At 46.9% G+C, this 25241-nt stretch overlaps 1 protein-coding gene across 5 annotated transcripts in view; it reads right to left on the bottom strand.

The window, feature by feature from the left end:
• Positions 1–25241, bottom strand: part of akap6 (A kinase (PRKA) anchor protein 6) — a 711546-nt gene that overhangs the window by 577374 nt on the left and 108931 nt on the right. For 4 of the 5 annotated variants that reach the window (XM_038781180.1, XM_038781196.1, XM_038781207.1 and 1 more), the window contains exons 2-3: positions 5679–5825; positions 4101–4456 (exon numbers count right to left, since the gene is read on the bottom strand). In XM_038781180.1, coding sequence (XP_038637108.1) covers positions 4101–4412 — 312 coding nt within the window. In that variant the 5' untranslated portion in view covers positions 4413–4456; positions 5679–5825. Of the gene's footprint in view, positions 1–4100; positions 4457–5678; positions 5826–15441; positions 15537–25241 lie in introns of all 5 variants that reach the window. The other variant, XM_038781187.1, reaches the window with a different exon arrangement.

A 25241-nucleotide genomic window follows, 5' to 3' on the forward strand; every position in this document is an offset into this window, starting at 1 on the left:
CAGGCGTCGGAGTGTGGCGACGAGGGGCTTTTCACAGTAACTTCATTGCAGTGTTAATGTAAGCCTACTTGTGAGAATAATTTTTTTTTCATCCTCAAAAATATTTTTTATTCACCTCCTTTTTCACATTTTGTCCCAAATTTATAACTTGTGACAATAATAAAGATTATTAGATTATTATTACAAGGTGATACTAACAGCTCCTCATGAAGCGGACAATGGATTTACAAGGAGAATGACAGTCATCTGAACCGATGAGCCTTGAAAGAATGAAAAATAATCAAGAACAAACTTCTATCATTCTGAATACTGGCAGAATATTACATTTGTGGAAACCACAAATTCCTTATTTCAGTTACATAAAAGAGACAATTATGACATTGAATGAGATTATATTGCTTAACATTATGCTCATTTGGTGAGAAGAGACTTAGTTTACTGTGAATATTTGCGTAATAGTGCATTTGAGAGTGTGGAACACAGGGAGGTTGTGAAGGAGTGCATCATTAACAGAGTCAAGAATTTGGTGCAAAGCAAATTCATTGCAAAGGTGAAAAGAATGGTGGCTTTTTTATTTCACTTCCAACTGTTTGTGTTTTTCCCTTCGTATCTAAGCTAGAAAGCTCTAATTTATTATTTTGTTTTGCTAACCTAGTAGCATAAATTACTAAAACCAATTAACGAATACAACTCAAGTAATCAATTCAATTCAAAAAATTACTAATTACTTAATGAAATAAATAACATAGACAGGCTTTGTAGTCCACATGCTCTGCTGTTACCGCAGCATCTGAGTGTTTGCGCACGGCACTGCGATTACGTCTGCTGTAAACATCTGCAGCATAAGTAACTTCAGCTCAAAGTTATTGAGATGGTGGCCAAGCTGCAGATATTGTTGAGCATCAGGAAGGGGAAGAGTTGGCTGGACACTTTATTCTGGGCGGAAGTCATAGGCTAAGTAATATTTTTAGAGGTGGTCAATGGTCAAGAGCAGAAGGGGGTAAGTGTGAATCGGGCAGGTATGGGGATCCAGGTGTAGTGATGGTGGAGGCTCAGCCTTGACCTTCAGCAGCAGGTAAGAGGTACTTGCTATCTATGTGGATGAGAACAAGGACCTCACAGTGAATGGGAAAACTGACCATCGTACCATTGTGCAGATAGGAGAGAAATGGAAAGTGGTAGTGATAGGGGATTGTATGGGCAGGGGAGTAGCTACAGATGTTTGCAGCCATGACCAGGCTTTCAGATAATGGTGTTGCCTGCCCAATTCTGGGGTAAAAGACTTTTCTCCACACCTGGAAAAGAATGTGGAGTGCGAGAGGGAGAATCCAGTTGCCATGGTCTAAAAAGGAACCAAGAACATAAATAGGATGAGGAATGATAGACTTCGAGGAGTTAGAATCCAAATTAAAAAGTGTAAAGCGTAATTTCACTGCTCCTCATGCCGGCGGGATTTTCCCCTCCCACTAAATGAATTTTTGGAATGGCTCGCCGCATTTTCCCAGCCCTGTCCTGCCACAAAAGGACCACAACACATTTTACCCATAATCTCTTCTAAATGATTACCTGAGCCACGCACATGGCAGAGGGATAAACAGATTGGACGGTTAAACCCGTGTGGAAAGAGTGGTGTGGGAGGCAGGAATTCAACTTAATGGGCCGCTGACAACCATATGGGGAAAGAAGTTGCACTGAGGGTGGTGTTGAGTATTCATGTTTTTTTCCTAGTTGGAACAAAGTCACTTTAAGAGTTCAATCATGTGGCATACTGATGACATCATCGACAGTTTGGGCAGACTAACAGTCAATCTATCTTTACAACCTGTTGAGTAAACATTTTTCCAACAAGGCTCTTGTTTGTTTGTACCTTTGTAGCCTGCAAGCCTATCCTTTAAAAATACCACAAAGGGGGCGGCACGGTAGCACAGTGGTTAGCATTGCTGCCTACGGCGCTGAGGACCCGGGTTCAAATCCCGGCCTTGGGTCACTGTCCGTGTGGAGTTTACACATTCTCCCCGTGTCTGCGTGGGTTTCACCCCCACAACCCAAAGATGTGCAGGGTAGGTGGACTGGCCACACTAAATTGCCCCTTAATTGGAAAAGAAATTTAAAAAAAATAAAAAATACCAGAAAGGAACTGGCGATGAGGTGGTCGATCCACACTGCAAACACCAGAAAAAGAACTGCAGAAATCAGGCGGAGTAATAAAAATCATGGATTCACGCTGCAGCCATCCAAAAAGGACTAAGAAGATAAAAACATCGCTATGCCAAAGCTGGAAATGGAGGGGTGCTGAATAATGGCAGCAGCTATCAAAGGAACCGAAATTTAAATAAAGATTTTGGTGAAAACCGCATCAAAAGAATCTTTTTTAAAAAAAATAATTTTTATTAAAATTTTCACAAAATAGAAACAAAACAATATTAACAAAACAACCGTGGTAAAAACCCAAGAACAACACCCACCCAACTACAAAAGCAACTGCAAACAAAAGAATAAAAAAACCAACAACAAAAGGGAAAGAGATAACACCCGTCACATCCCACAAACCCATGTACACAGTTCTCCCTCCCACCAAACCCCACCCCCGGGTTGCTGCTGCTGCCGGCCTATTTCCCTACCATTCCGCCAGGAAGTCCAGGAAAGGCTGCCACCGCCTAAAGAACCCTTGTACTGATTCCCTCAGGGCAAATTTCACCTTCTCCAATTTGAATACACACTCTCCAGGGCATCCGCCCACGTCCCCTCCTCAATCTCCTCACCCAGCTCCTCTTCCCATTTACCCTTCAGTTCCTCCACCGAGGCCTCGTCTACCTCCTGCATTACCCGGTATATGTCCGAAATCCTCCCTCCTCCAACCCACACCCCCGAGAGCACCCTGTCCTGTACCCCACGTGGGGTCAGCAAGGGGAACCCCTCCACCTGCCGCCTGGCAAACGCCCTAACCTGCATGTACCTAAATATGTTCCCCGGGGGAGCCCAAACTTCCCCTCTAACTCCCCCAAGCTCGCGAACGTCCCCTCCACAAACAGGTCCCTCAACCTCCTAACCCCTACCCTGCGCCAGCCCAGAAATCCGCCATCAATGCTCCCTGGGACAAACCGATGGTTCCCCCGTATCGGGGCCTCCATCGAGCCCCCCACTTCTCCCCTCGAGAGGTGGTAGTGGTGTCAGCATTTGGAGGCCAGTGACAGACTCACAAAGGGGATCTCCCTCAAACATCTTTGGGGCGGTGACACCAATGGGTGAGGGGCAAACCCAAAGGCGGTACTCACCCTCCCTCCTTTGCTCCCTCACAGTGGGTTGGCTTCCTTCATTTCACCTTCTCTAGCTGCTGGTATTATTCCAATTTTGAATAAACCAAATAACCAATTAAACCAAATCAAACAAACTGAGGAACAAATTAAAAGGGGCAGCCCCTTGAAGGGATATTGTCTGAAACTAAAAGCAAATCACAAATTAAACTTAAAACATTCAACCTGCAAGTAATATTGTAGTGGGGTGGAAATAGGCCATTAATTGGCCAGTTAAAGGCCTCAATATGACCCAGGGAGGGTGGGCAAGCTGTCTGATGCCTTACTCCCCCACTATTATGGGGAACAACTCGGGGATGATTGCAAAGCACTGAGCTAGCCACCCAACATGTTTTACATAACCTTTTCCTGCAAATACACCAGCTCAAGCCATAAAAGTCTCTGCAACGTTTCGCGTCGAATATAAGAGTCGTCATGTTTGTCTTGAAACGCGAACTCTGTTTCTCCCTACATAGGTGTTGAGTTTTAATTCTGATTTCCATCATCTGCAATATGTTGCTTTTATTACAATATTTTATTATAGTTGGTCAGATTAAGAACCCCCGTCAGTAGTCAATTTTCTATGTTCTATGTTCTACACCCACACACAGAGTGCTCACTCAATTATGTTAAACTGCATGGCATTACGGAAATTGCAATTCAACAACCATAAATGTATTTGCTCCAATCATTTTAACGCTAGCTGGGGTTTACATTTAATGACACAATACCAGTTGATTTTCGGTTCATGCATTAACTCAAATCAAGATTCAGTGCTGTGGGAAAGGCCTTCTCCCCCAGTCTTACCTTTAGTTGGACTAGGTGAACATCGACATGTCTATTCTCAGTATCTTGCTGCACAGAAAAGGTAAGGTCTCGCACTCTCTCGGATGTCATACGAAGCCACGTTTCTATTTCCGGCAGGTGAAGGACGACTTTCCAGTCTGCTCCAGTGTGAAGTGGTGGGGGTTTCTCATAGCGCTGGATAGCATCATGTTCCTTCATCCTTCCCTCGTTCTCTGGCTCTTCCAGAGGGGTCATGTTCGTGATCATCGGAGATGCATCATTTGCCGTGGCATCCAGCTCTTGGCTACTCACTGGGGTCAGTACGATGCTCATGGTTGTTGCTGTTAAATCCACCAACGAATCCTTTTTGAGTTCGGCTGAAGAGATGTACACATAAAACACCAAAAGATAATAAATCTGCTGCTAGTAAAGCTGAATCAAAACCTAAATAGATTTAATTTGAATATTAGCCGACTGAATCCATCTAGTTCCATTCCTTTGGGTTTCGAGATAGCTTTCCAATGTTTTTATGAGCAATATTTCATGATATAAAACAGACCAGAATAGGTCATACAGGAACTGACATATAGAAGGTGCACCAGGCATGTTTGGAGACTATTTGGGAGTTAGGAGCCAGGTTTAAAAGTAGGACCTCAGAGGTGGTAATCTCAGGATTGCTACCAGTGGCACGTGGTAGTCAGAGTAGAAATGAAAGAATAGGCAGGATGAATGCGTGGCTTGAGAGTCCCAAACTCTGGAATTCCCTTCCCTCCTTTAAAACACTCCTTCTGCCTCTTTGGTAAAGCTTTTGGTCATCTGACCTAATATAAGATTATAGGGTAGCACAGTGGTTAGCACTGTTGCTTCACACCAGGGTCCCAGGTTCGATTCCCGGCTTGGGTCACTGTCTGTGCAGAGTCTGCACATCCTCCCCGTGTGTGCGTGGGTTTCCTCCGGGTGCTCCGGTTTCCTCCCACAAATCCTGAAAGACGGGCTGTTAGGTGGATTAGACATTCTGAATTCTCCTTCAGTGTACCCGAACAGGCGCCGTGGTGTGGCGACTAGGGGCTTTTCACAGTAACTTCACTGCAGTGTTCATGTAAGCCTACTTGTGACACTAATAAAGATTTTTATTATATCGCCTAATGTGGTGCGAGGGCATGTTTTGTTTTTTAGGGCTCCTTTGAAGTACCTTGCAATGTTTTCTTGCAGTAAAGGGGCTATATAAATTCAGGTTGTTATTCCACATGTTCCTGAGAATGTGCTTCACCCCATTTGATTCAAAGATTTTGAACTATAGAATCCCTACAGTGCAGAAGGAGGCATTTCAGCCCATAGGATCTGCACTGATCCTCTGAACTATTTTACATTATTTTGTAGGTTCCCTTGAGAAATTACTTTACAAATGTTTCTTAATGTTGATTTGCACATATATGGGATAGATTTCAGCACAACATCAACATCGCTAACTTCGTCCACGCTGTCCAATCTTACCTAATGTAAAATCTTTACTTGCTGATTTATTAATTCAGCTTTGCTCTTTCATGCCATGCTCTGTCAAGCTAGGCCACTTGTTTTGAACATGTCTCATTAACTTACCTGTGATATTTCACAAATACTTGTGTTCGGTATCGACCTGGATTCAAGTTTGCTGGTCCACTGCTTGCAACTCCTCAGCTTATTTCTGAAGAGCTTTTCTTCTGTACAAAGATTGTCAGGTGGGTTTTGATGCTTTTCTATTTGCAACTGTAAGAATAATAAGTGATAATGTATTGAGTTCAGGACTCTCCAATTTACACCACTCTCAGTAGCCTCATCGCACCGACAGACATTTCTAAACCTGAATTTACAAGCGTCTTCCAATCTGATAAGTTCTTCATAAAGCATCCAATAAGTTTGCTTTAACTGAATGACAGAGCAAGCATAGTGTAACAAAAGAGACCAATCAGATTTCCAATCAGAAGGCTTTCATTAAAACCATCCTCCCCTCATGGAGGAGGGAATCAGTTGGCAAAACAGAACATTATGGACCAAATCTTCCAATCTCCAAATCGTCATATAGAATCATAGAATTTACAGTGCAGAAGGAGGCCATTCGGCCTATCGAGTCTGCACCAGGCCTTGGAAAGAGCACCACACCTAAGCCCACACCTCCACCCTATCATCGTAACCCAGTAACCCCAACTAACCTTTTTGGACACTAAGGGCAATTTAGCATGGTCAATTCAACTAACCTGCATATCTTTGGACTGTGGTAGAAAACAGGAGCACCCGGAGAAAACCCACGCAGACACAGGGTAAAGTGCAGACTCAGTACAGACAGTGACCCAAGCCGGGAATTGAACCTGGGACCCTGGAACTGTGAAGCAACAGTGCTAACTACTGTGCTACCGTGCCACCCAGAGACTGGGCTTATGACTGAAGATTCGCATTGGAAGTCCTGATGTGCGGACGTGCATGGGAATTGCCCAAGAAATCTAAACATCCGATGAGAAATTCCCCTCCTCCCAAGGACCCCCTGTGAATCTCTCCAACTCTTGCTCAGAATCAGAGACTTTGGGTAGTTCCCCAGAACTCACCTGGATCGTTTCCCAGGAACGGTCAGACAGATTAAAACCTGTTCTAACACCTAGGTAACTATACAGCCAACTACTCTAATCAATGCCCCCCTCCCCTGAACCCAACTAACCTCCAACCTAACCTGACACCACCACGCCTGAACCTACCCAACTCAGCCCTGCGATTTGACCCCAGCATCCCATGACACCCAACTAACACCCCTGACCTGACGCAACAAGCCCCAATCTTGCCCAACTGTTCCCGAAATAACTGAACTACCTCCAACCCGACCTACCTACTGCTCGACCCAACCACTCACCTGACTATCCCTTCAACCCAACTACCCTCCCAACCCTACCGATTATACACTTACCCCCATCACTTACATAGCCACATCACTCACCTACTCACATTGTCCACTGATCCCCCTCACTAATCTATCCACATATCTACCCATCATCCACCTCATCTACCCACCTTACCCACCTGAAAATGAAATGAAATGAAAATCGCTTATTGTCACGAGTAGGCTTCAAATGAAGTTACTGTGAAAAGCCCCTAGTCGCCACATTCCGGCGCCTGTTCGGGGAGGCTGTTACGGGCTGTTACCTCATCACCTACCTACCCACCACACCCCTCTAGCCACCACACCCACTTCACCACCGGTCTATCTGGCTACCTCCCTAGCTACCTCACTCACATCCACACCTCACCCACTTGCCCATCTACCCACCTATGCATTCACTCACGTATCCACTCATTCACGCACCTATTCACTAAAGTTCGAAGACTGAACCATTAAACATACTATACACCAGGGGAGTGTCCTGTCTTTCTCCAATTTAAATCCACTCTGACAGAATTCCCCAAGGGGCGCTGCACTGCAGATTTAACTGACAACAGAGATCGTACAACACCCCCCCCCCCCCCCCCCCCCCCCCGCTCCCGACACCCGCCCTTCACAACCTGACTCGTCCCCCAGTGCACCTTATCACCTACCAAAGAGGTTTACCAGGATGTTGCCTGGTCTGGAGGGTATTATCAATGAGGAGTGGTTGGATAACTCAGATTGTTTTCACTGGAGGTTGACAGGAAGTCATTTACATAAATTCAGAAGATTCAATGCAGTTTTATTTGTAGGAAAGATAATTTTCCTGTGACTTCCTGACCCACAGACATTTTCTTGTGGCCTATCCACAGGTCAGGAAGGACTAAGGTGCAAAAACACAAAAGCACTTCTTCCAGGTTCAGGGTTCCCATTGCAAGGGCCACAGGAAAATTATATTTCCTCCATTATACTATTTCATGTACTTGTGTGGGTTTTGGAAGCCCAACAACCTTGGAGAGATTGTGATCAGTGGGGCTTGTTTGATGAGGAGTCAAGAACTTTCTTATAGGTAAGTGTAGAATGTTTTAACATCTTCAAACGTCACTGTTAGAGCCTGTTTTGTAATTAAGATGTGTTTTAATGCAGTGATTCACCATCGGACACTGTCTTGCAAAGAAAAATTGGCCATGTAATGCATTCCAATGACCAGCATTGTGCAAGTGTTGATACGTTTTACAGTACTTTTTCAAATGGGAAAAAATCCTCCGGGTGCTCCGGTTTCCTCCCACAGTTCAAAGATGCGCAGGTTAGGTGGATTGGCCGTGATAACTTGCCTGAGTGTCCAAAAATGTTGAGTGGGGTTACTGAGATAGGGTGGCGGTGTGGGCTCAGATAGGGTGCTCTTTCCAAGGGCCGGTGCAGATTCAATGGGCCGAATGGCCTCCTGCACTGCAAATTCTTTGTTTCCATGATATGCTTTTGTGAAGCAGGGACCCAATCTACACTTGATCTCCCAAAGGAGTGTCCCTGTCTTCCTTTTTAAATTCTAACACAAGTTCTTCATAAAAACATACAAAGGTACGAATTCTGAGCAGGAGTAGACGATTCGGCCCTGTGAGTTAGGTCTGCCATTCAATAAGATCATGACTGATCTGACTGTGACCTCCCACCTACCCCCAAAATCCTTTCATTCCTTTGTTCGTCAAGAATCTATCTACGTCTGTCTTGAAAACATTCCAAGTGCTGCTTTCGCTGCCTTTTTTTGGAAGAGTTCCAAAAACTCACTATCCTTGAAGAGAAAACATTTCTTCTCATCTCCGTCTTAAATATGCAACAGTGACTGCTAGTTCTAGGTTCTCCCACAAGACAAAACATCCTCTCCACATCTACCCTGTCAATACCCCTCAAGATCTTACATGTTTCAATCAGGTTGACTCTTACTCTTCTAAACCCCAGTGGATACAAGCCTAGCCTGTCCAATCTTTCCTCATAAGGCAGCCCTACCCTTCCTGGTATTAGTTTCATAAGCCTTCTCTAAACAGCTTCTAATGTATTTACCTCCTTCCTTAAATAAAGGAAATCAGTACTGTACACAGTACTCCAGATGTGGTTTCACCAAAGGCCTGTAGAACTGAAACATAACCGCCCTACTTTTATATTCAGTTCATAGAACAGTACAGCATAGAACAGGCCCTTCGGCCCTCGATGTTGTGCCGAGCAATGATCACCCTACTCAAGCCCCCGTATCCACCCTATACCCGTAACCCAACAACCCCCCCTTAACTTTACTTTTTAGGACACTACGGGCAATTTAGCATGGCCAATCCACCTAACCCGCACATCTTTGGACTGTGGGAGGAAACCGGAGCACCCGGAGGAAACCCACGCACACACGGGGAGGATGTGCAGACTCCACACAGACAGTGACCCAGCCGGGAACCGAACCTGGGACCCTGGAGCTGTGAAGCATTTATGCTAACCACCATGCTACCCTCACAATAAATGATAACATTCTATTAGCTTTCCTAATTACTTGCTATACCTTCATATTGGCCTTTTGTGATTCCTGCACTAGAACACCCAGATTCTTCTGCATCTTGGAGCATAGAAAACTCTCACCATTTAGATAATGTGTTTTTTTTTATTCTTCCTGCCAAAAAAGACAATTTCACATTTCCCCACATTAGACTTCATTTGCCAGATCTTTGTCCATTCATTTAAGATATGTCCTCTTGTAGCCTTTTCATGTCCTCTTCACAACTTACTTTCCTACCTAACTTTGTATCATCAGCAATTTAGCCACCACACCTCCTGTGCCTTTATCCAAGTCATTTACGTGAATTGTAAAAAGTTGAAAGCCCGGCACTGATCCTCATGACACACCACATCCCGCCAAACAGAAAACCACCTATTTATGACTACTCTGTGTTCCAGTTAGCTAGCCAACCTTCTATCCATGCCAATATGTTACCCCCTACGCCATGAGCTTTTATTTTGCACAATAATCTTTGATGTGGCACATTATCAAATGCCTTCTGGAAATCTTTGTCCAGTCCATCCACAGGTTCCCTTTTATCATCATAGAACTCCTACATTGCAGGAGGCCATATGGCCCATCATGTCTGCATCAACCCTCTGAAAGAGCACCTCACCTAGGCCCACGCCCCACCCCATAACTCCACCCAACCTTTTGGACACCAGGGGCAATTTAGCATGGTCAATCCACCCTACTTCCACATCTTTGGACTCTTTCATATGACTCTTTCAAATAACTCCAATAAATTGGTTTTAAATTATTTCCTTTCAGAAAGCCACATTGACTGTGTGTGATTGCCTTGAATTTTTCTAAGTGCCCTGCCATAAGGGGCAGGATTCTCCGGTCCCCCAGCCATTTCTCGGCCGCAGTCTGTTTGCTGCCGCGGGATTCTATCCTCCTGCTGCTTGACAATGGGATTTCTCATTGAGACCACCCCATGCCACACAAAACCCGCTGGGTGGGTCGGGGGGGGGGGGGGGGGGGGGGGGGGGGTTGCTGCCAGTGGGAAAAGTGAATCCCAACAACCAGAGAATTCCAGCCAACATCTTTAAAAATAGCTGTTTAAAACGGTTGTTAATTTCCTGTAGTTTCCCGGTTTCTGTCTCCTTTTTTGACAAAAGGAGCTATGTTTGCTATTTTCCAATCTAATCGCACCTTCCCTGAATCCAGGGAATTTTGCAAAATTCAAACCAATGCTTCAACCATCTTACTGGCCCTTTCTTTTGAACCTGGGATGAAGTCCATCAGGACCCAGGGATTTATGAGCCCGCAGCTCCCACAATTTATTAAGTATCACTTCCATGGTGATTCTAATTTCCCGGAGTTCTTCCCTTCCTTCCAAATCCTGATTTACAGCTATATCTGGGATGTTATCAGTATCCTCCAGAGTGACGACCAATGCAAAATGCTTGTTCACTTCATCTGTCATCTTTTTATTTTTAGTTATTAAATCCCCATTGAATTTCTCTCAGACCAACTCACTTTAACTCTTTTCTCATTAAGTATCGAAAAAGACTTGCTATCCGTCTTTATGTTTCCAGCTAGCTTTCTCTTCTTTTATTTTTTTCCTCCTAATTTATCTTTTTGTCATTCTTCTCTGTTCTTTGTTTCAGAAAATATTTTATTCAAGGCATTTTCACATCTGCACACAAAAGAAAATTCAGAAAAAACAGAACAACTCAATGAACAACCACACCCAACCTGCCCCCCTGTTGCCAACCCCCCACCACATCCCACCTTCCCCATTTTAACCTCCTTACCCCACTCCCCTTGCTGAACCCTCAATCCTTCCTTAAAAAAAAATCAATAAACAGCTTCCACCTCCAGATAAACCCCTCTGCCACCCCCTCAGAGTGAAGTTGACCTTCTCCAGCCTCAGGAATTCTGCCAGGTCGCTCACCCACACTCCCGTTTTCTGTGGCTCTGAGTCTCGCCACCCTAGCAAAATCTGTCTCCGGGCTATCAGGTAGGCAAAGGCCAAAACATCGGCCTCTCTCACCCCCTGTACTCCCGGGTCTTCACATTCTTTGATGTTCTTGATGTTATGTTTCATAGTGTCTTTAGTTAACCACGGGTCGTCGGCCCTCTCCTTGGAATTTTCTTTCTCATTGGAATGTATCTACTCCGTCGACTCTGAAGTATCCTTTTAAATGTCTACCATGCAGCTTTATCAACCTATCCCTCAACTTAATTTGCCAATTCTTTAGCTAGCTCTGCTTTCATTTCCACATAATTGACATTTAAGTTTAAAATGCTAATCTTAGACCCATTCTTCTCTCTCTTACACAAAATATTTTCAATGCTGGTTAATTTCCAGTATTTCCTACTTTAATGACAGCCTCTTTCAGATCACGGCACTCTCCAACTAGTTAGGCTCATGATAAATTCTGCAGCAGAAACCTGCTCTGGAATATTGTGATGGCAGGGGGAGGGGGGGGTTTAATTTTTATTGGCAGTATTGGATAGAGAAATTTTAGTTTGTACATTGAAAATTAAACCCAGAGAAAGATTAATAAAGATTCTTTCCAGAACGAGGACTTCCGGTGACGGCGGGTGGGAGGCAGCCGCACATTGGAGGGCTCCCACTCGGAAATGGCATTTTCGGGGTCTAACGCCCGGTCCCAGGGGTAACAGAGACGGCAAAAGCAGGGAGAAGGCACAGTGAAGGAAGATGTCGAGAACAAGTAACAGCTGTGAAAAAAGCAGCTGAATGTCCGTTGGGGAGTGGAAATGTCACCACGGGGACTGCAAGAAAAATGGAGGCTGTGGCACCAGGGGAGGCCGCATTGCCCACGGCTGAAGAAATGACTAAGGTGAGGGCCGTGGAACTCGAAAGGCAGTTCACAAAACACATGGAAGCGATGAAGAAGGAGATGGGGGCAGTGTTGAAAGTGCTGGTGGAGGAGGCGATTGCCCCGGTGACGGCGGTGGTATTGAGCGCAGTGGCGGAGGTGCAGGAGGCGCAAGGCGCTGAAGGAAGTGGAAGAGACATTATTGCAGCACAGCGATCAACTTACCTCAATGGGGTAGGAGATGCGGAAGGTGATAGAGATCAACGAGGGTCTGCGAGCCAAATTGGACGACTTGGAAAGCAGAACCAGGCGACGGAATCTGAGGCTTGTGGGTCTTCCTGAAGGAGTGGAAGGCCCGAGGCCGACTGAATATTTTGCCACGATGTTGGTGAAGCTATTGGGGGAGTGTGATGATCCCTCCTGATATGAACTGGATCGGCTCATCGGTCGTGGAGGCCTGTATCAAAGGAGAGTGAGCTGCCAAGAGTAGTGACTCTGTGCTTTCGTAGGTACAGTGTGAAGGAGAAGGTCCTGTGCTGGGCAAAGCAGAAGCGGGTGGTGCAGTGGGCTGGAGGTAGTATACGCATATATCAGGACTTTACGGTGGAGCTGGCGAGGAGGCGGGCTGCCTTCGGCCAGGTGAAGAAGGCGCTGTGCATCTGTAAGGTGCAGTGCGGCATAGTATACCCAGCTAAGTTGAGGGTGACCTACAAATCCAAGGACTTTTATTTCAGGACGGTGGAAGCAGCGGAGGAGTTTGCGAAGGCAGAAGGACTGTGGCTGAATTGAAAAGTGGTCATGTACCAATGGAGCCTCATGAAGCTGTATTTTTTCACTGCGGCGGGTGTATGTGCTAAATGAGCCAACATAGTATACACTTGGACAAGGGAAGAGAGTGGACTTTCACTTGCAATGATGGTTCTTTGGGGCTTGGGTATGTATGCGGGGTTTGTGTGCTAAAGGGGATTTCTTGGTTTTCCTGGAGCCAGGCAAGGGGGAAAGAGACCTGGGCTGGGGACTCCACACTGGCCAGTTTAAGCCAGTCAGTGAACGGGAGAGAGGTGGGGGGAGGGGCGGCGGCCATCGGAGCCTGGCAGAATAGGTCCCGATGAGTCTAGTTAGGGTGGAAAGAAAGTGGTTGAGGGGAGGATTTTTGTAGGGGGGGGGGGGGGGGGGGGGGGGGGGGGCTTGCAATGCATGGGTGTCGTTTACAGTACTCTTTCGAGAATGGATGGCATTGAATGTTAGGGGGGGGGGGGTTGTGGGAGGGACTCTATAGGTTAATGGTGACCATAGGCGATTCCTAATTCCTTTCTCTTTTATTTCTCCTTTATTTGTCCCACCGTAGGAGGGTTTGTTTTATGTTTTATTTGATGCTTATATTGTCAGGTGGGTCATTGCTTGGGGTGGTGGGAGGATGGTATCGTGGTTGTCGATAAGGAAATTGACTTTGTATTTGTTACCATTTACTGCTTGTGGGTGGGATGTAAATTCTGGAGAAAATGTGAAAATGGAGAATAAAAATATATTTTTTAAATGTTCTTTCCAGAACCAGATTTATTTTCTGATTTTTAAAAATCATTTGGGTTGTAAAATGTAGTTTGTGCAGAAAGAAACAGCCTTGGTAGCATGTCATCTAACAGTGAGATAGACAGACATTGAAAGGCATTCCAAACACTACAAAGCAAGTAAATTAAATAAAACAGGAGTTGGGCAATCAAATAAACATTACCCAAATAAGTCAAAACTGTGGCAGCCATGTTGAGGAAATAGCAACATACTCTTTCACTAATCATTCCTGATATGAAGACCCAAATGAACATTGTCCTAAAAATAACACCTATATGTGTAAATTGAAAGACATTACTGCATAGAGCCCAACATGCAACTCTTGCACAGATATTGTCAGTCTACATACAAAATTCTATTTAAATTATGTTAGCATGCTGGCTGTCTGTCTGTTAAACTGAAGTTTAAGAGATTTAGAGAGCGTAGGTAATACATTTAGTCAGTCAGCAATCAATAGATTAACACTTAAAACGCAGGAACCCACGCTGTTTAGATTTAAAAAGTGAGCTACCAAGTACATGTTTGAACTGGGCTGGACTTTACATATTTTAATCAGCCACCAAATTCCGTGCTTTACTTCACAGCTCCGCATTGAACTAAAAGCAGTAAACTGGCTTGCTATAAACAGATGTGCAGTACTGCAATCAGCTTCCCTCTTCACTATCAATCCATTGGCTCAATGGATATGAATATCAAATTAGCCCAGCAGCAGCACATTAACTGATTTTGGATGTCAACAACTGTCCTTACCCCAACAGGAATGATTAGGTTGATTGCGATATGGGGCGTATATAGCTCTGACCTTTGTAACCTGCTGACCTGTGCCTTGCCACTAGATCCCGGAAATTGCAGATCCAGCCAAACAATGTAAATGTTTTAAAAACACCCTTCTGCTAGCTGTGCGCCTGAGCATTCTGCATGTGTGTACAGTAATGCACACAGAAGATAACAATAGCATAGATCAACATGCAGAGATCAGGTCAAAGCTCACATTTGAATCAATTACTGCATTGCAGAAGGTAAATCAAACACACACTGCTCTGATTAAGGAAGATGAAACTCATCACTGATGGTTATTTGAATCATTATTGATGTTATTCCCCAATCAATCATCGCGCAAAATCCCGTGGATTATAATTCTCCTACCTCATTGGATTTCCTTAATGCTCAGCTATTTTATGAAAATAATTGTGTAAAACAAAAGCTAAATACATCAGATGCAATTAGCTCTCCTTCCTCTCCCTCACAGATTCTCTGCATTCTCTGCTTGAGCTTGAAGCCAGCCAAATGATTGACAGTCCTCTCAATTTTCTCTTTCTCTCTCCCATCTCCCCGTTTTGTCCTTAAAACCTTGTTTGTGTACATGAATTGAACTGATGTACTCCATTATTCAATTTTAAGTAAAAGCATAAATCCAGAGATGCATCAAAATAAACAGCAAACAGTGACCTCATTGGTAAATATTTAAAATGGAACATAATTGTCGACAATTGAGAATATTCAATTTATATGATAACTGTCATGAGAATTTAAAGGAAATTGACGAATCGTCTTCTCAGTATAAAGAATGTTAATTACCTAATTTTCTGAAGCAAAATCTCAGTTGCCAAACCATTCTTCAGATGTTGCAATCATTTCTCAACACTAGCCATCTATTAAAACCATTGCAGATGCTATAGGAACGGAAAAGGAAGCTTTCTCAGTCAACAGCTGACCTTTACCAGGCTGATTAGAACAATGTAATTCAGTGAAACATGAATCCATTAAGCCTGTAAATCTCAGTGCCCCAGCTTTCTACACTCCTGTCACTTGAGTGATGATTACTAATCAGCTTTGAATCTTTCCGACTGGAAGGAACAAATATTCTGAACGATTGTGGCATCACGCAGAAAACCGGCCATCGGCATTGGCTTGGTTTGTTTTCAAAACTCAGTATGTCTGCAGTTCAGAAGAACAATAGAATAAACTCTTCTACAGCAGCTTTCATTACAGAGTCAGCTACAAAAACATGACTTTAATCCACATTGAGGTTTTGAAAAAGCCACGTTACATAAAAGGAGGGGAGGGAGGAGAATCGGGAGGCCTTTTACAACATCAAACCATTGCAATGACCTTTGATTAATTCAGCATGATTTTGTTTTTCTCTATCGATTCTCAAATCATTATAATATTGCAAGCAAATGCAGATGATTGGCGGTGTTAGTGAAGCCACTGTAGTAAAAGGGTCTGGTACATACCCGGGACTGACTACAGTATTGTCTATCCACACAGATAGACAACACATGACCCAGACCAAGGGGCAGTGTAGTGTTGAACAGAGAGGTATAAAGACAGAGATATGGGATATGTCGAAGTCTGTTGATGCTCGATCAATGACTCCAGAAGCGAGATTGGAGTACAATTGAAGGCTTTATTGGACTAGATGTTTCCCCCAGCAGTGCAGGTACAGAATGCAGCAGCTGGCTCATACAGAGACACAGGCTCTTATACTCCGCCTTACTGGGCGGAACCAGCAGGCAGGCTTCACCAATGATCTTGCTGTCTGAGGTACCTCCCACACCAATGGTCTTACAGCTTCAACCTGGGTACCATAATACCCCTAATACCGACTACCACATTCACTCACTGTTAAAAAAAGAGTCCAGTGGGGGTGGTGGTCTCGCGTTATACAGTGGTAGAGGTTGAGGTTATGGTGGTACCTGGTATTCATTAGTACAGTGTTTTGCCTCGTTACATGTCGCAACTATTTACAGTATTTATTTACATTCATGTGTCAAAATGAAGTAATTAGTTGATCGGGGGCCCTGGTCGTCCTCTGCGATGGTCGCAGTTTCGGTGGTGATGTAGGCGCCGGCTGGCATCCGTGGCTCCGGGAGCGTGGCTGCGCTTTAAGTAGCTTCATCGCCCTTAGATGGGACCAGTGGGAGGACCAATCCACCTGGGAAGGAGGCGGCTGTGGGGTGCGCCGGTGGGAGGGAGGGTGGGGTTGGTGGGGGGTGGGGGGTGTGGCGATCCAGCGGGTGCCAGGTCCCGTAGGGAGACTGTATCCTGTCAGACGTTGGGGTACGCCACGTAGGCGTATTGAGGGTTAGCGTGAAGGAGGTGGACCCTCTCGTCCAATGAGTCCGACTTCTGCACCCGCACGTGTTTGCGGAGCAGGATGGGTCCAGGAGCTGCCAGCCAGGTTAGGAGCGAGGTCCCGGAGGAGGACTTCCTAGGGAAGGCAAGGAGACATTCATGAGGTGTTTCATTTGTCGTGGTACACAGTAGTGATCGGATGGAATGGAGAGCATCAGGAAGGACTTCCTGCCAGCGGGAGACTGGGAGATTCCTGGACCGTAGGGCCAGTAGGACGGTCTTCCAGACCGTTCCGTTCTCCCTCTCTAACTGTCCGTTTCCCCGGGGGTTGTAACTGGTCGTCCTGCTCGAGGCAATGCCCTTGCTGAGGCCTTTCGCTGTATATGTAGGCGGGGAAACTGAACAGTGTAAAGATACTGTGGAGGGCTTTTATGACGGTGGCTGCGGTCGTGTCGGGGCAGGGGATGGCGAATGGGAACCGGGAGTACTCGTCAATCACGTTCAGGAAATACGTGTTGCAGTCGGTGGACGGGAGGGGCCCTTTGAAGTCCATACTGAGGCGTTCAAAGGGATGGGAAGCCTTTATCAGGTGTGCTTTCTCTGGCCTGTAGAAGTGCAGCTTGCACTCCGCGCAGATTTGGCAGTTCCTGGTTCCTGGTGGCGGTCCTGACCTCCTCGATGGAGTAGGGCAGGTTGCGGGTCTTGATGAAATGGAAGAATCGAGTGACCTCCAAGTGGCAGAGGTCCTCGTGGGGGGTGCATAGTCGGTCCACTTGTGCGTTGGCACATGTGCCACGGGATAGGGCATCAGGAGGCTGGTTTAGCTTCCCGGGACGATACAAGATCTCATAGTTGTAGGTGGAGAGCTCGATCCTCCACCGTAAGATCTTATCGTTCTTTATCTTGCCCCGCTGTGCACTATCGAACATGAAAGCAACCGACCGTTGGTCAGTGAGGAGCGTGAATCTCCTGCCGGCCAGGTAATGCCTCCAGTTCCGCACAGCTTCTACTATGGCCTGGGCCTCCTTTTCAATGGAGGAATGGCGGATTTCTGAAGCGTGGACGGTGAGTGAGAAGAAGGCCACGGGCCTGCCCGCTTGGTTTAGGGTGGCCGCCAGAGCTACATTGGACACATCGCTCTAGACTTGGAAGGGAAGGGATTAGTCGATTGCGTGCACGTGGCCTTTGCGATGTCCGCTTTGGTGCGGCTGAAGGCCTGGCGGGCCTCTGCCAACAGGGGAAAAACCATGGATTGAATTAGTGGGCGAGCCTTGTCTGCATAGTTGGGGACCCACTGGGCATAATATGAAATAATCCCAGGCAGCGTTTCAGGGCCTTGGAGCAGTGGGGGAGGGGAAACTCCATGAGGGGGCGCATGCGTTCGGGATCTGGGCCTATAACTCCATCATGCACTATGTAACCGAGGATGGCTAGACAGTTGAGGCTGAACACGCATTTGTCCTTGTTGTAGGTTAGATTAAGGATTTTTGCGGTATGGAGGAATTTTTGGAGGTTGGTGTCGTGTCCTGCTGGTCATGGCCGCAGATGGTGACGTTATCGAGGTACAGAAATGTGGCCCGTAAACCGTACCCGTCAACCATTCGGTCCATCTCCCGTTGGAAGACTGAGACTCCATTTGTGACACCGAAGGGAACCCTTAGGAAGTGGTAGAGCCGCCCATCTGCTTCGAATGCAGTGTATTTGCGGTCGCTAGGGCGGATGGGGAGCTGATGGTAGGCGGACGCGAGATCCACCGTGGAACAGACCTTGTATTGTGCAATCTGCTTGACCAAATCAGATATGCGGGGGAGAGTGTACACGTCGAGCTGCGTATACCTGTTGATGGTCTGACTATAATCGATGACCATCCTGTGCTTCTCTCCGGTCTTTACAACCACTACTTGAGCTCTCCAGGGTCTGTTGCTAGCCTCGATAATACCTTCCTTCAGTAGCCGCTGGACTTCCGACCTAATGAAGGTCCGGTCCTGGGCACTGTACCATCTGCTCCTGGTGGCGACGGGTTTGCATTCCGGGGTGAGGTTCGCAAAAAGGGAAGGCGGATTGACCTTGAGGGTCGCGAGGCTGCAGACAGTGAGGGGGGGTATAGGGCCGCCAAATTTAAAAGTTAAACTCTGGAGGTTGCATTGGAAGTCTAACCCTAGGAGCGTGGCAGCGCAGAGGTGAGGGAGGACGTGGAGCCGGAAATTTTTTAATTCCCTTCCCTGGACCATGAGGTTCGCTACGCAGAACCCTTTGATCTCTGCAGAGTGAGACCCGGAGGCCAGGGAGATTCTTTGGTTAACTGGGTGTATGGGGAGGGAACAGCGCCTTACTGTGTTGGGGTGTATGAAGCTCTCTGTGCTCCCGGAGTCGATCAGGCAGGATGCTTTGTGCCCGTTGATGAGCACGGTCGTCGTCGCGGTCGAGAGCGTTCGGGGACGAGACTGGTCCAGGGTCACCGAGACGAGGCGGGGTCTCGTGGTCCTGAGACTCCAGCCAAGGTGGTGGCACCCACTGGTTGCACATGGCTGGGGGTGTGCAAGATGGCGGCGCCCATCCGTCACACGTAGTCCCTAGGGAACAAGATGGCGGCGCCCGCTGGCCGCACGTGGCTCGTGGAGGGAGTTGTGATGGCGGTCCCGGTTCGCCCCCAGTAACCAGCGACCGCCCGGGCCTGGCATACCGCCACAAAATGGCCCATTTTGCCGCACTCTTTGCAGGTGGAGGAACGAGCCGGGCAGTGCTGCCGGGGGTGCTTGGCTTGCCCGCAAAAATAACAGCGGAGCCCCCCTGGGATGCCTGGTAGCCGCGCGGCACAAGCTTGTAGGGGGATGGGGGATGCATCGGGGTCGTCTGTGTGGGGGGGGGGGGGGGGGGGGGGGGTTTCACGCCGCCCAAGGGGCTGCCGCGCAGCCGGGGACGTACATGCAGGCGTTTTTGGAGGCCACATCCAGGGAGCAAGCAAGGCCTAGTGTCTCTTTCTTTGGCAACCGCTGGCGGATTTGGGTGGACGGCGTACCTGCAAAAAATGCGTCCCGGATCAAACGTTCTGTGTGGTCGCTGGCTGAAACTTGAGGGCAGTCATAGTTCCTACCTAATACCAGGAGCGCACGATAGAATTCATCCAGCGATTCCCCGGGGATTTGTCGCCTTGTCGCTAGCAGATGTCGGGCGTAGACCTGGTTTGCTGGGCGAATATAGTGTCCTTTCAACAGGGCCATCGAGGCCTCGAAATTGTCCGCATCCTCGATGAGGGTGTAGATCTCTGGGGTTGCATCTTCTGGTCCTCCGTGGGTGTAGTTGTGGCCGGCCTGAGGTACCCGTTGAACCACGACAGCCAGTGTTTGAAGGTCGCCGCTGAGTTTGCCGTGTTGGGCCTGAGTTGCAGACACTCCAGCTTGATTCGGAGCTCCATTCTTTAAAATCTAGTCCAATAAATTGATGCTCGATCAATGACTCCAGAAGCGAGATTGGATGACAATTGAAGGCTTTATTGAACTAGATGTTTCCCCCAGCAACGCAGGTACAGAATGCAGCAGCTGGGGAGACACAGACTCTTATACTCCGCCTTACTGGGCGGAACCAGCAGGCAGGCTTCACCAATGATCTTGCCGTCTCAGGTACCTCCCACACCAATGGTCTTACAGCCTCAACCTGGGTACCGTAATACCCCTAATACTGACTACCATACCTGTACCCTTTACTAAACTAAATACAGACTTACAGTTAACCTACTGAATACTAGGAAGACTTCCTTCAGAGGTTATACTCTGTAAGCAACACCCTCCCAACATGATGGTAGCTGGGGTTCTAAAACACACCTCGCTAAAATGCTGAAACAAGACAAACTGCTAGAAGACTAAGAAGAAATTTCAATTAAAATTCTGACCTGTGAGAAGCTCCCAACAGAAGCTAACAGTGCAGAGAAAATTCACCATAAAACACTCTGGAGAAAAGACCTGGAAGCTGAAGGCAGAGATTTTTATGACAGTAGAAGACTCCATTGAATCTCCCTTAGAAGTCCAGCTTCAGATTGCACAGTCCACAGAGTCTGTAAGGTTGAGCTAAACCTTTTAAAGTTCCAGTTTACAGCTAGTCCTGGGTACCCTTTCCCTATTCCAGTGTCAGAGGTGCTACTTAAGGAAAGCCCGTTGCTAAAACCTGATTTGCATTTGGAGCCCCAACACATTAAGGATGGCAGGATAGGTGATGCAACCTGTGGGAGATCCTGGAGAACATTGTGATCAAGGGCGCAATGTATCTGTAGTAAGTTATAGAACATAGAACATAGAACAGTACAGCACAGAACAGGGCTTTCGGCCCTCGATGTTGTGCCGAGCAATGATCACCCTACTCAAGTCAACGTATCCACCCTATACCAGTAACCCAACAACCCCCCCCCCCCCCCCCCCAACCTTATTTTGTAGGACACTAAGGGCAATTTAGCATAGCTAATCCACCTAACCCGCACATCTTTGGACTGTGGGAGGAAACCGGAGCACCCGGAGGAAACCCACGCACACACGGGGAGGACGTGCAGACTCCACACAGACAGTGACACAGCCGGGAATCGAACCTGGGACCCTGGAGCTGTGAAGCATTTATGCTAACCACCATGCTACCGTGCTGCCCACACGTTATTGCGAAGTTATTGCGGCTTGAGGAGCTTCGACTCTGAGTTATTGAGCTGGAGGCTGAACTGAGGACACTGCAAGGCATCAGGGAGGGAGAGAGTTACCTGGACACTGTTTCAGGAGATGGCCTCGCCTCTTAGGGTAAGGTCTTCTCGTTTGGAAAGTGGTCATGGACAGGGGTGTGTGACTGCAGCTGTGGCAGGTAAGAAGTCTCAGAGGGAAGGAGTGCCAGTCTCTGCAATTGTTCAACAGATTTGAGGTTCTCTCAGCTTTTCTGGATGACAGTGAGGACTGCAGGATGAATGAGCTGACAGGCCATGGCATTGTGGCACAGAAAGCTATTCAAGTGGGGGGAGCACATAAGAATGTAGTGGTGGTAGGGGACAGTATATTGAGGGAGATTGACACTGTTCTCTGCAGCAAAGAACCAGAGTCCAGACTGCTGTAATGCCCGCCTGTTGCCAGGGCACAGGACATCTGCTCAGAGCACAGCAGTACTTGCAGTGAGAGGGGTAGGATCCCATTGCCATGTTCCATGTAGGTACCAACGACATAGGTAGAATGAAGAAAGAGATTCTACATAGAGAGTTTGAGGAGGTAAGTACTAAATTAAGGAACAGAACCTCCAAGGTTCTAATCTCTGCATTACCTGATCAGCAGTGTGTAAATTGGCATTGGATACATAAAATTAGAGAGATGAACATGTGGCTCAAAGACTGGTGTGAGAGAAGTGGGTTTCAGTTTGTGGGGCACTGGGATCAGTACTGGAGGAAAATACCATTGGGACGGCCCACACCTGAACTGTGCTCGGACCAATGTTCTTGCAAACTGCATAACTAGGGAAGTGGAGAGGGGGAGGGAGGTGGTTCTGAGAGGGGATATGTAGGCTTACAAAGCTGAAGGATAGAGCAGCAACTTAGGTGATGAAGTAACAGGAAGGGACAGAGTGTACAACATTAAACAAAAGCAGCAAATAGGGTCAAAGAAGGAATAAATTGGTTTTGCCTTATAGCCATTACAGAGATGTGGTTACAAGTAGATCAAAGCTGGGAACTAAATATTCCGGGGTATGTAACTTTTCATAAAGATAGGAAGGGATAGAAAGGTTGGTGGAGTAGCTTTAATAGCAAGAGACTGAATAAGTATGATAACAAGAAATTATCGTGGATCAGAAGGTGTAGAGTCTGATTTCACCATCACATTGTGCCTGGCATGAATCTGGGCATGCTGGGTAAATAGCAGGAAAGGTCAAAATCGAGATTCGTGCCAGGCACAAATCAGTTTGCAACTCAACCAGCCGACACCCGATGGCGAGTTCCGGATCTCGTCTAAAAATGGCAAGCATCTTATTAACCCTCATTTGCGTTCATTCAATCTCAGTACCAAGATTTTAAGTTGAATGCATCAAGCTTCTGCCCCAGTGCCTTCAGGGGAGTTGGGTTTGGTTGGGGGACTGAAACGTTCCAGGTCAGGGGCTGCCCCTGGGCCGGGTGGGGAGGGGGAATGAAGGGCTTTGTGTCTGTGAGTCCTTCAAGCCATCTTTAAATATTGTGGAGATCCATAATAAGGCAACCACTGCCCTCTGCAGTTGAGCACGGCCTCGCTAATATTCCCAGCAGAGATCTGGGATCTAGGGGCTCTTGATGTGGCCAGGGGTGAGTGTGCTGTAAGGGCCTTTCCTGTTAGTTCTTGTTTATTCCCTTATTCCCCCATTATTTTATTTTAGCTGTCGCATTTTTGACCCATGGATGTTTAATGGACCTGTGACTTTAAGGCAAAGCAGCCTGTGTGTTTCATTCAAACAGAAGGCTGTGCTATTTTAGACTGGCTTACCTCTACGATGGCTCAGTTTGATTGATTTGCTGGTGTCCAATGAATTAGCCCAGTGGTGATTGGATCTGATCCCACTGGAATATTTTCAAAGTCTTGAGATTCTAGTTTTCTTTCACTTTTGATTCTGCAGCATGAATGGAGGGTTCTAATTAATCCTCTCCAAAAATATCTCACTCATCCTTTCCATTAGGCCACTGTGAGGGCTGACTATCTCTCCAGCAAGACTCAAGACTGCAAAGATTTGAAGTCAAACCATGAACTGAAGGCTCATGAAATAAGGTGTCAATACAAGATATAGGCTTTGAATGTGAACCTCGAGCTGAAGGCCCAGTCTGTTAAGAAATGTAGCATCCCCCCAGAAAACCTGATGCCAGTGAGTACTAAATGTTCTAAGCTGCTGGGATCCTGAATGAATGACTGCAAGGAAGACCATTACCAGCTGTAAACCAGAGACTTTAATCAGAAAGCGTGCTGTGAGGAAAGTGTGCTGAAGTACCACCATTTGAAGCAAAGACTTATCTTTTGACCTTCATCCTTATTATTTATACCTCTTTCCACCTCTTTGTTTGTCTGTCTTGTGTGTGTGTGGGGGGGGGGGGGGGGTAGAGGGTGGGAAAGTTAAAGGGGGGTAGTAGGTCAGCTGGCTGTAATTCAGTTGCATTTCCTGCATGTTTCATCTTTATTCTTGTTATAAACAAACAGTAATTGTGTTTCAATTCACAAACCCAGTGATTATAATTATTGGGCATCCAAAGGCTTTGGTAATTATTATAAGAATTATTGGTTAATTCCCTTATGTTGTGACTCTGGGACAAGTGGGGTGGAATTGACTGTGCACTTTCCCAGATGTTGTAACAGTGCAGAACAAAGTTTGTACAATTGGCTTGCTGGATGGTACTCTGAGAGGGACAGTCGTGGTAAGGATGGGGGAGGTTTGGGGGATTTGAGGGTCCAGGGGTGGAAGCCCTAACAGATTGTCAGTCTCTGTCCTTCTCCAATTCCTTTCAGTTATAACCACGTTCGCTGGCGTTGATGACGTGGAGACTGCATTGCTTGTGAACACCGAGGTGGGTAGATGCCGTAAAAGGCAGCAGGGACAACACAGGCAGGAGGCTGCAACCTATGTGCTCGCACCCTGTAAGATCTGGCCACCCATCAGGTTGAGGAGGGACCCAGAAGGGGAGGCCAATGACAGCCCAAAGTTTACAGGCGTCATTGGTCATTCAATGAGCTGACAGACATCATGCATTGCAGATGAGTGTGTCTCAGCAGAGAGATAGTGCTACACCTGTGACCTGTCCCTCATGGACATGGCACACTGTGGGGGAGGAGGGCACCCGCCGCCAGTGGCCATGAAGGTCACTGCAGCCCTAGACCTTTAAGCCACAGGGTCATTCCAGGGCTCCGATGGGGACCCGTGTGACATATCACAGTCATCTGCTGCCCACAGCTGCATCAGGGAGGTGACGGATGCTCTGTCTACCTGGGTATCAGACTACATCACCTTTGAGCTAGACTGGACCCACCATGGTTCCTGGGCTGAAGGATTTGGGCATCAGGTTCAGGGGCTGATTGATAGATTGCATGTCACCCTGCAAGCACCGGGGAATTAGTGAAAGCCCTATATTAACAGAAAAGGGTTCCACTCCCTCAATGTTAAGATTGTGTGCGAGCACCGCCTCTGAATCATGTACTTGTGTGCCCGTTACCCTGGGAGTGTGCATGACAGCTACAATCTAGGCACGAGCAGATCCTCGGTGTATTCGAGGACCACCCTTGGATGACAGGCTCTCCCATGGGGGGCAAGGGATACCAGTGACGTCATGGCTTGTG

The sequence above is a fragment of the Scyliorhinus canicula genome, chromosome 2, assembly GCF_902713615.1.
Source record: "Scyliorhinus canicula chromosome 2, sScyCan1.1, whole genome shotgun sequence".
Classification (NCBI taxonomy): domain Eukaryota; kingdom Metazoa; phylum Chordata; class Chondrichthyes; order Carcharhiniformes; family Scyliorhinidae; genus Scyliorhinus; species Scyliorhinus canicula.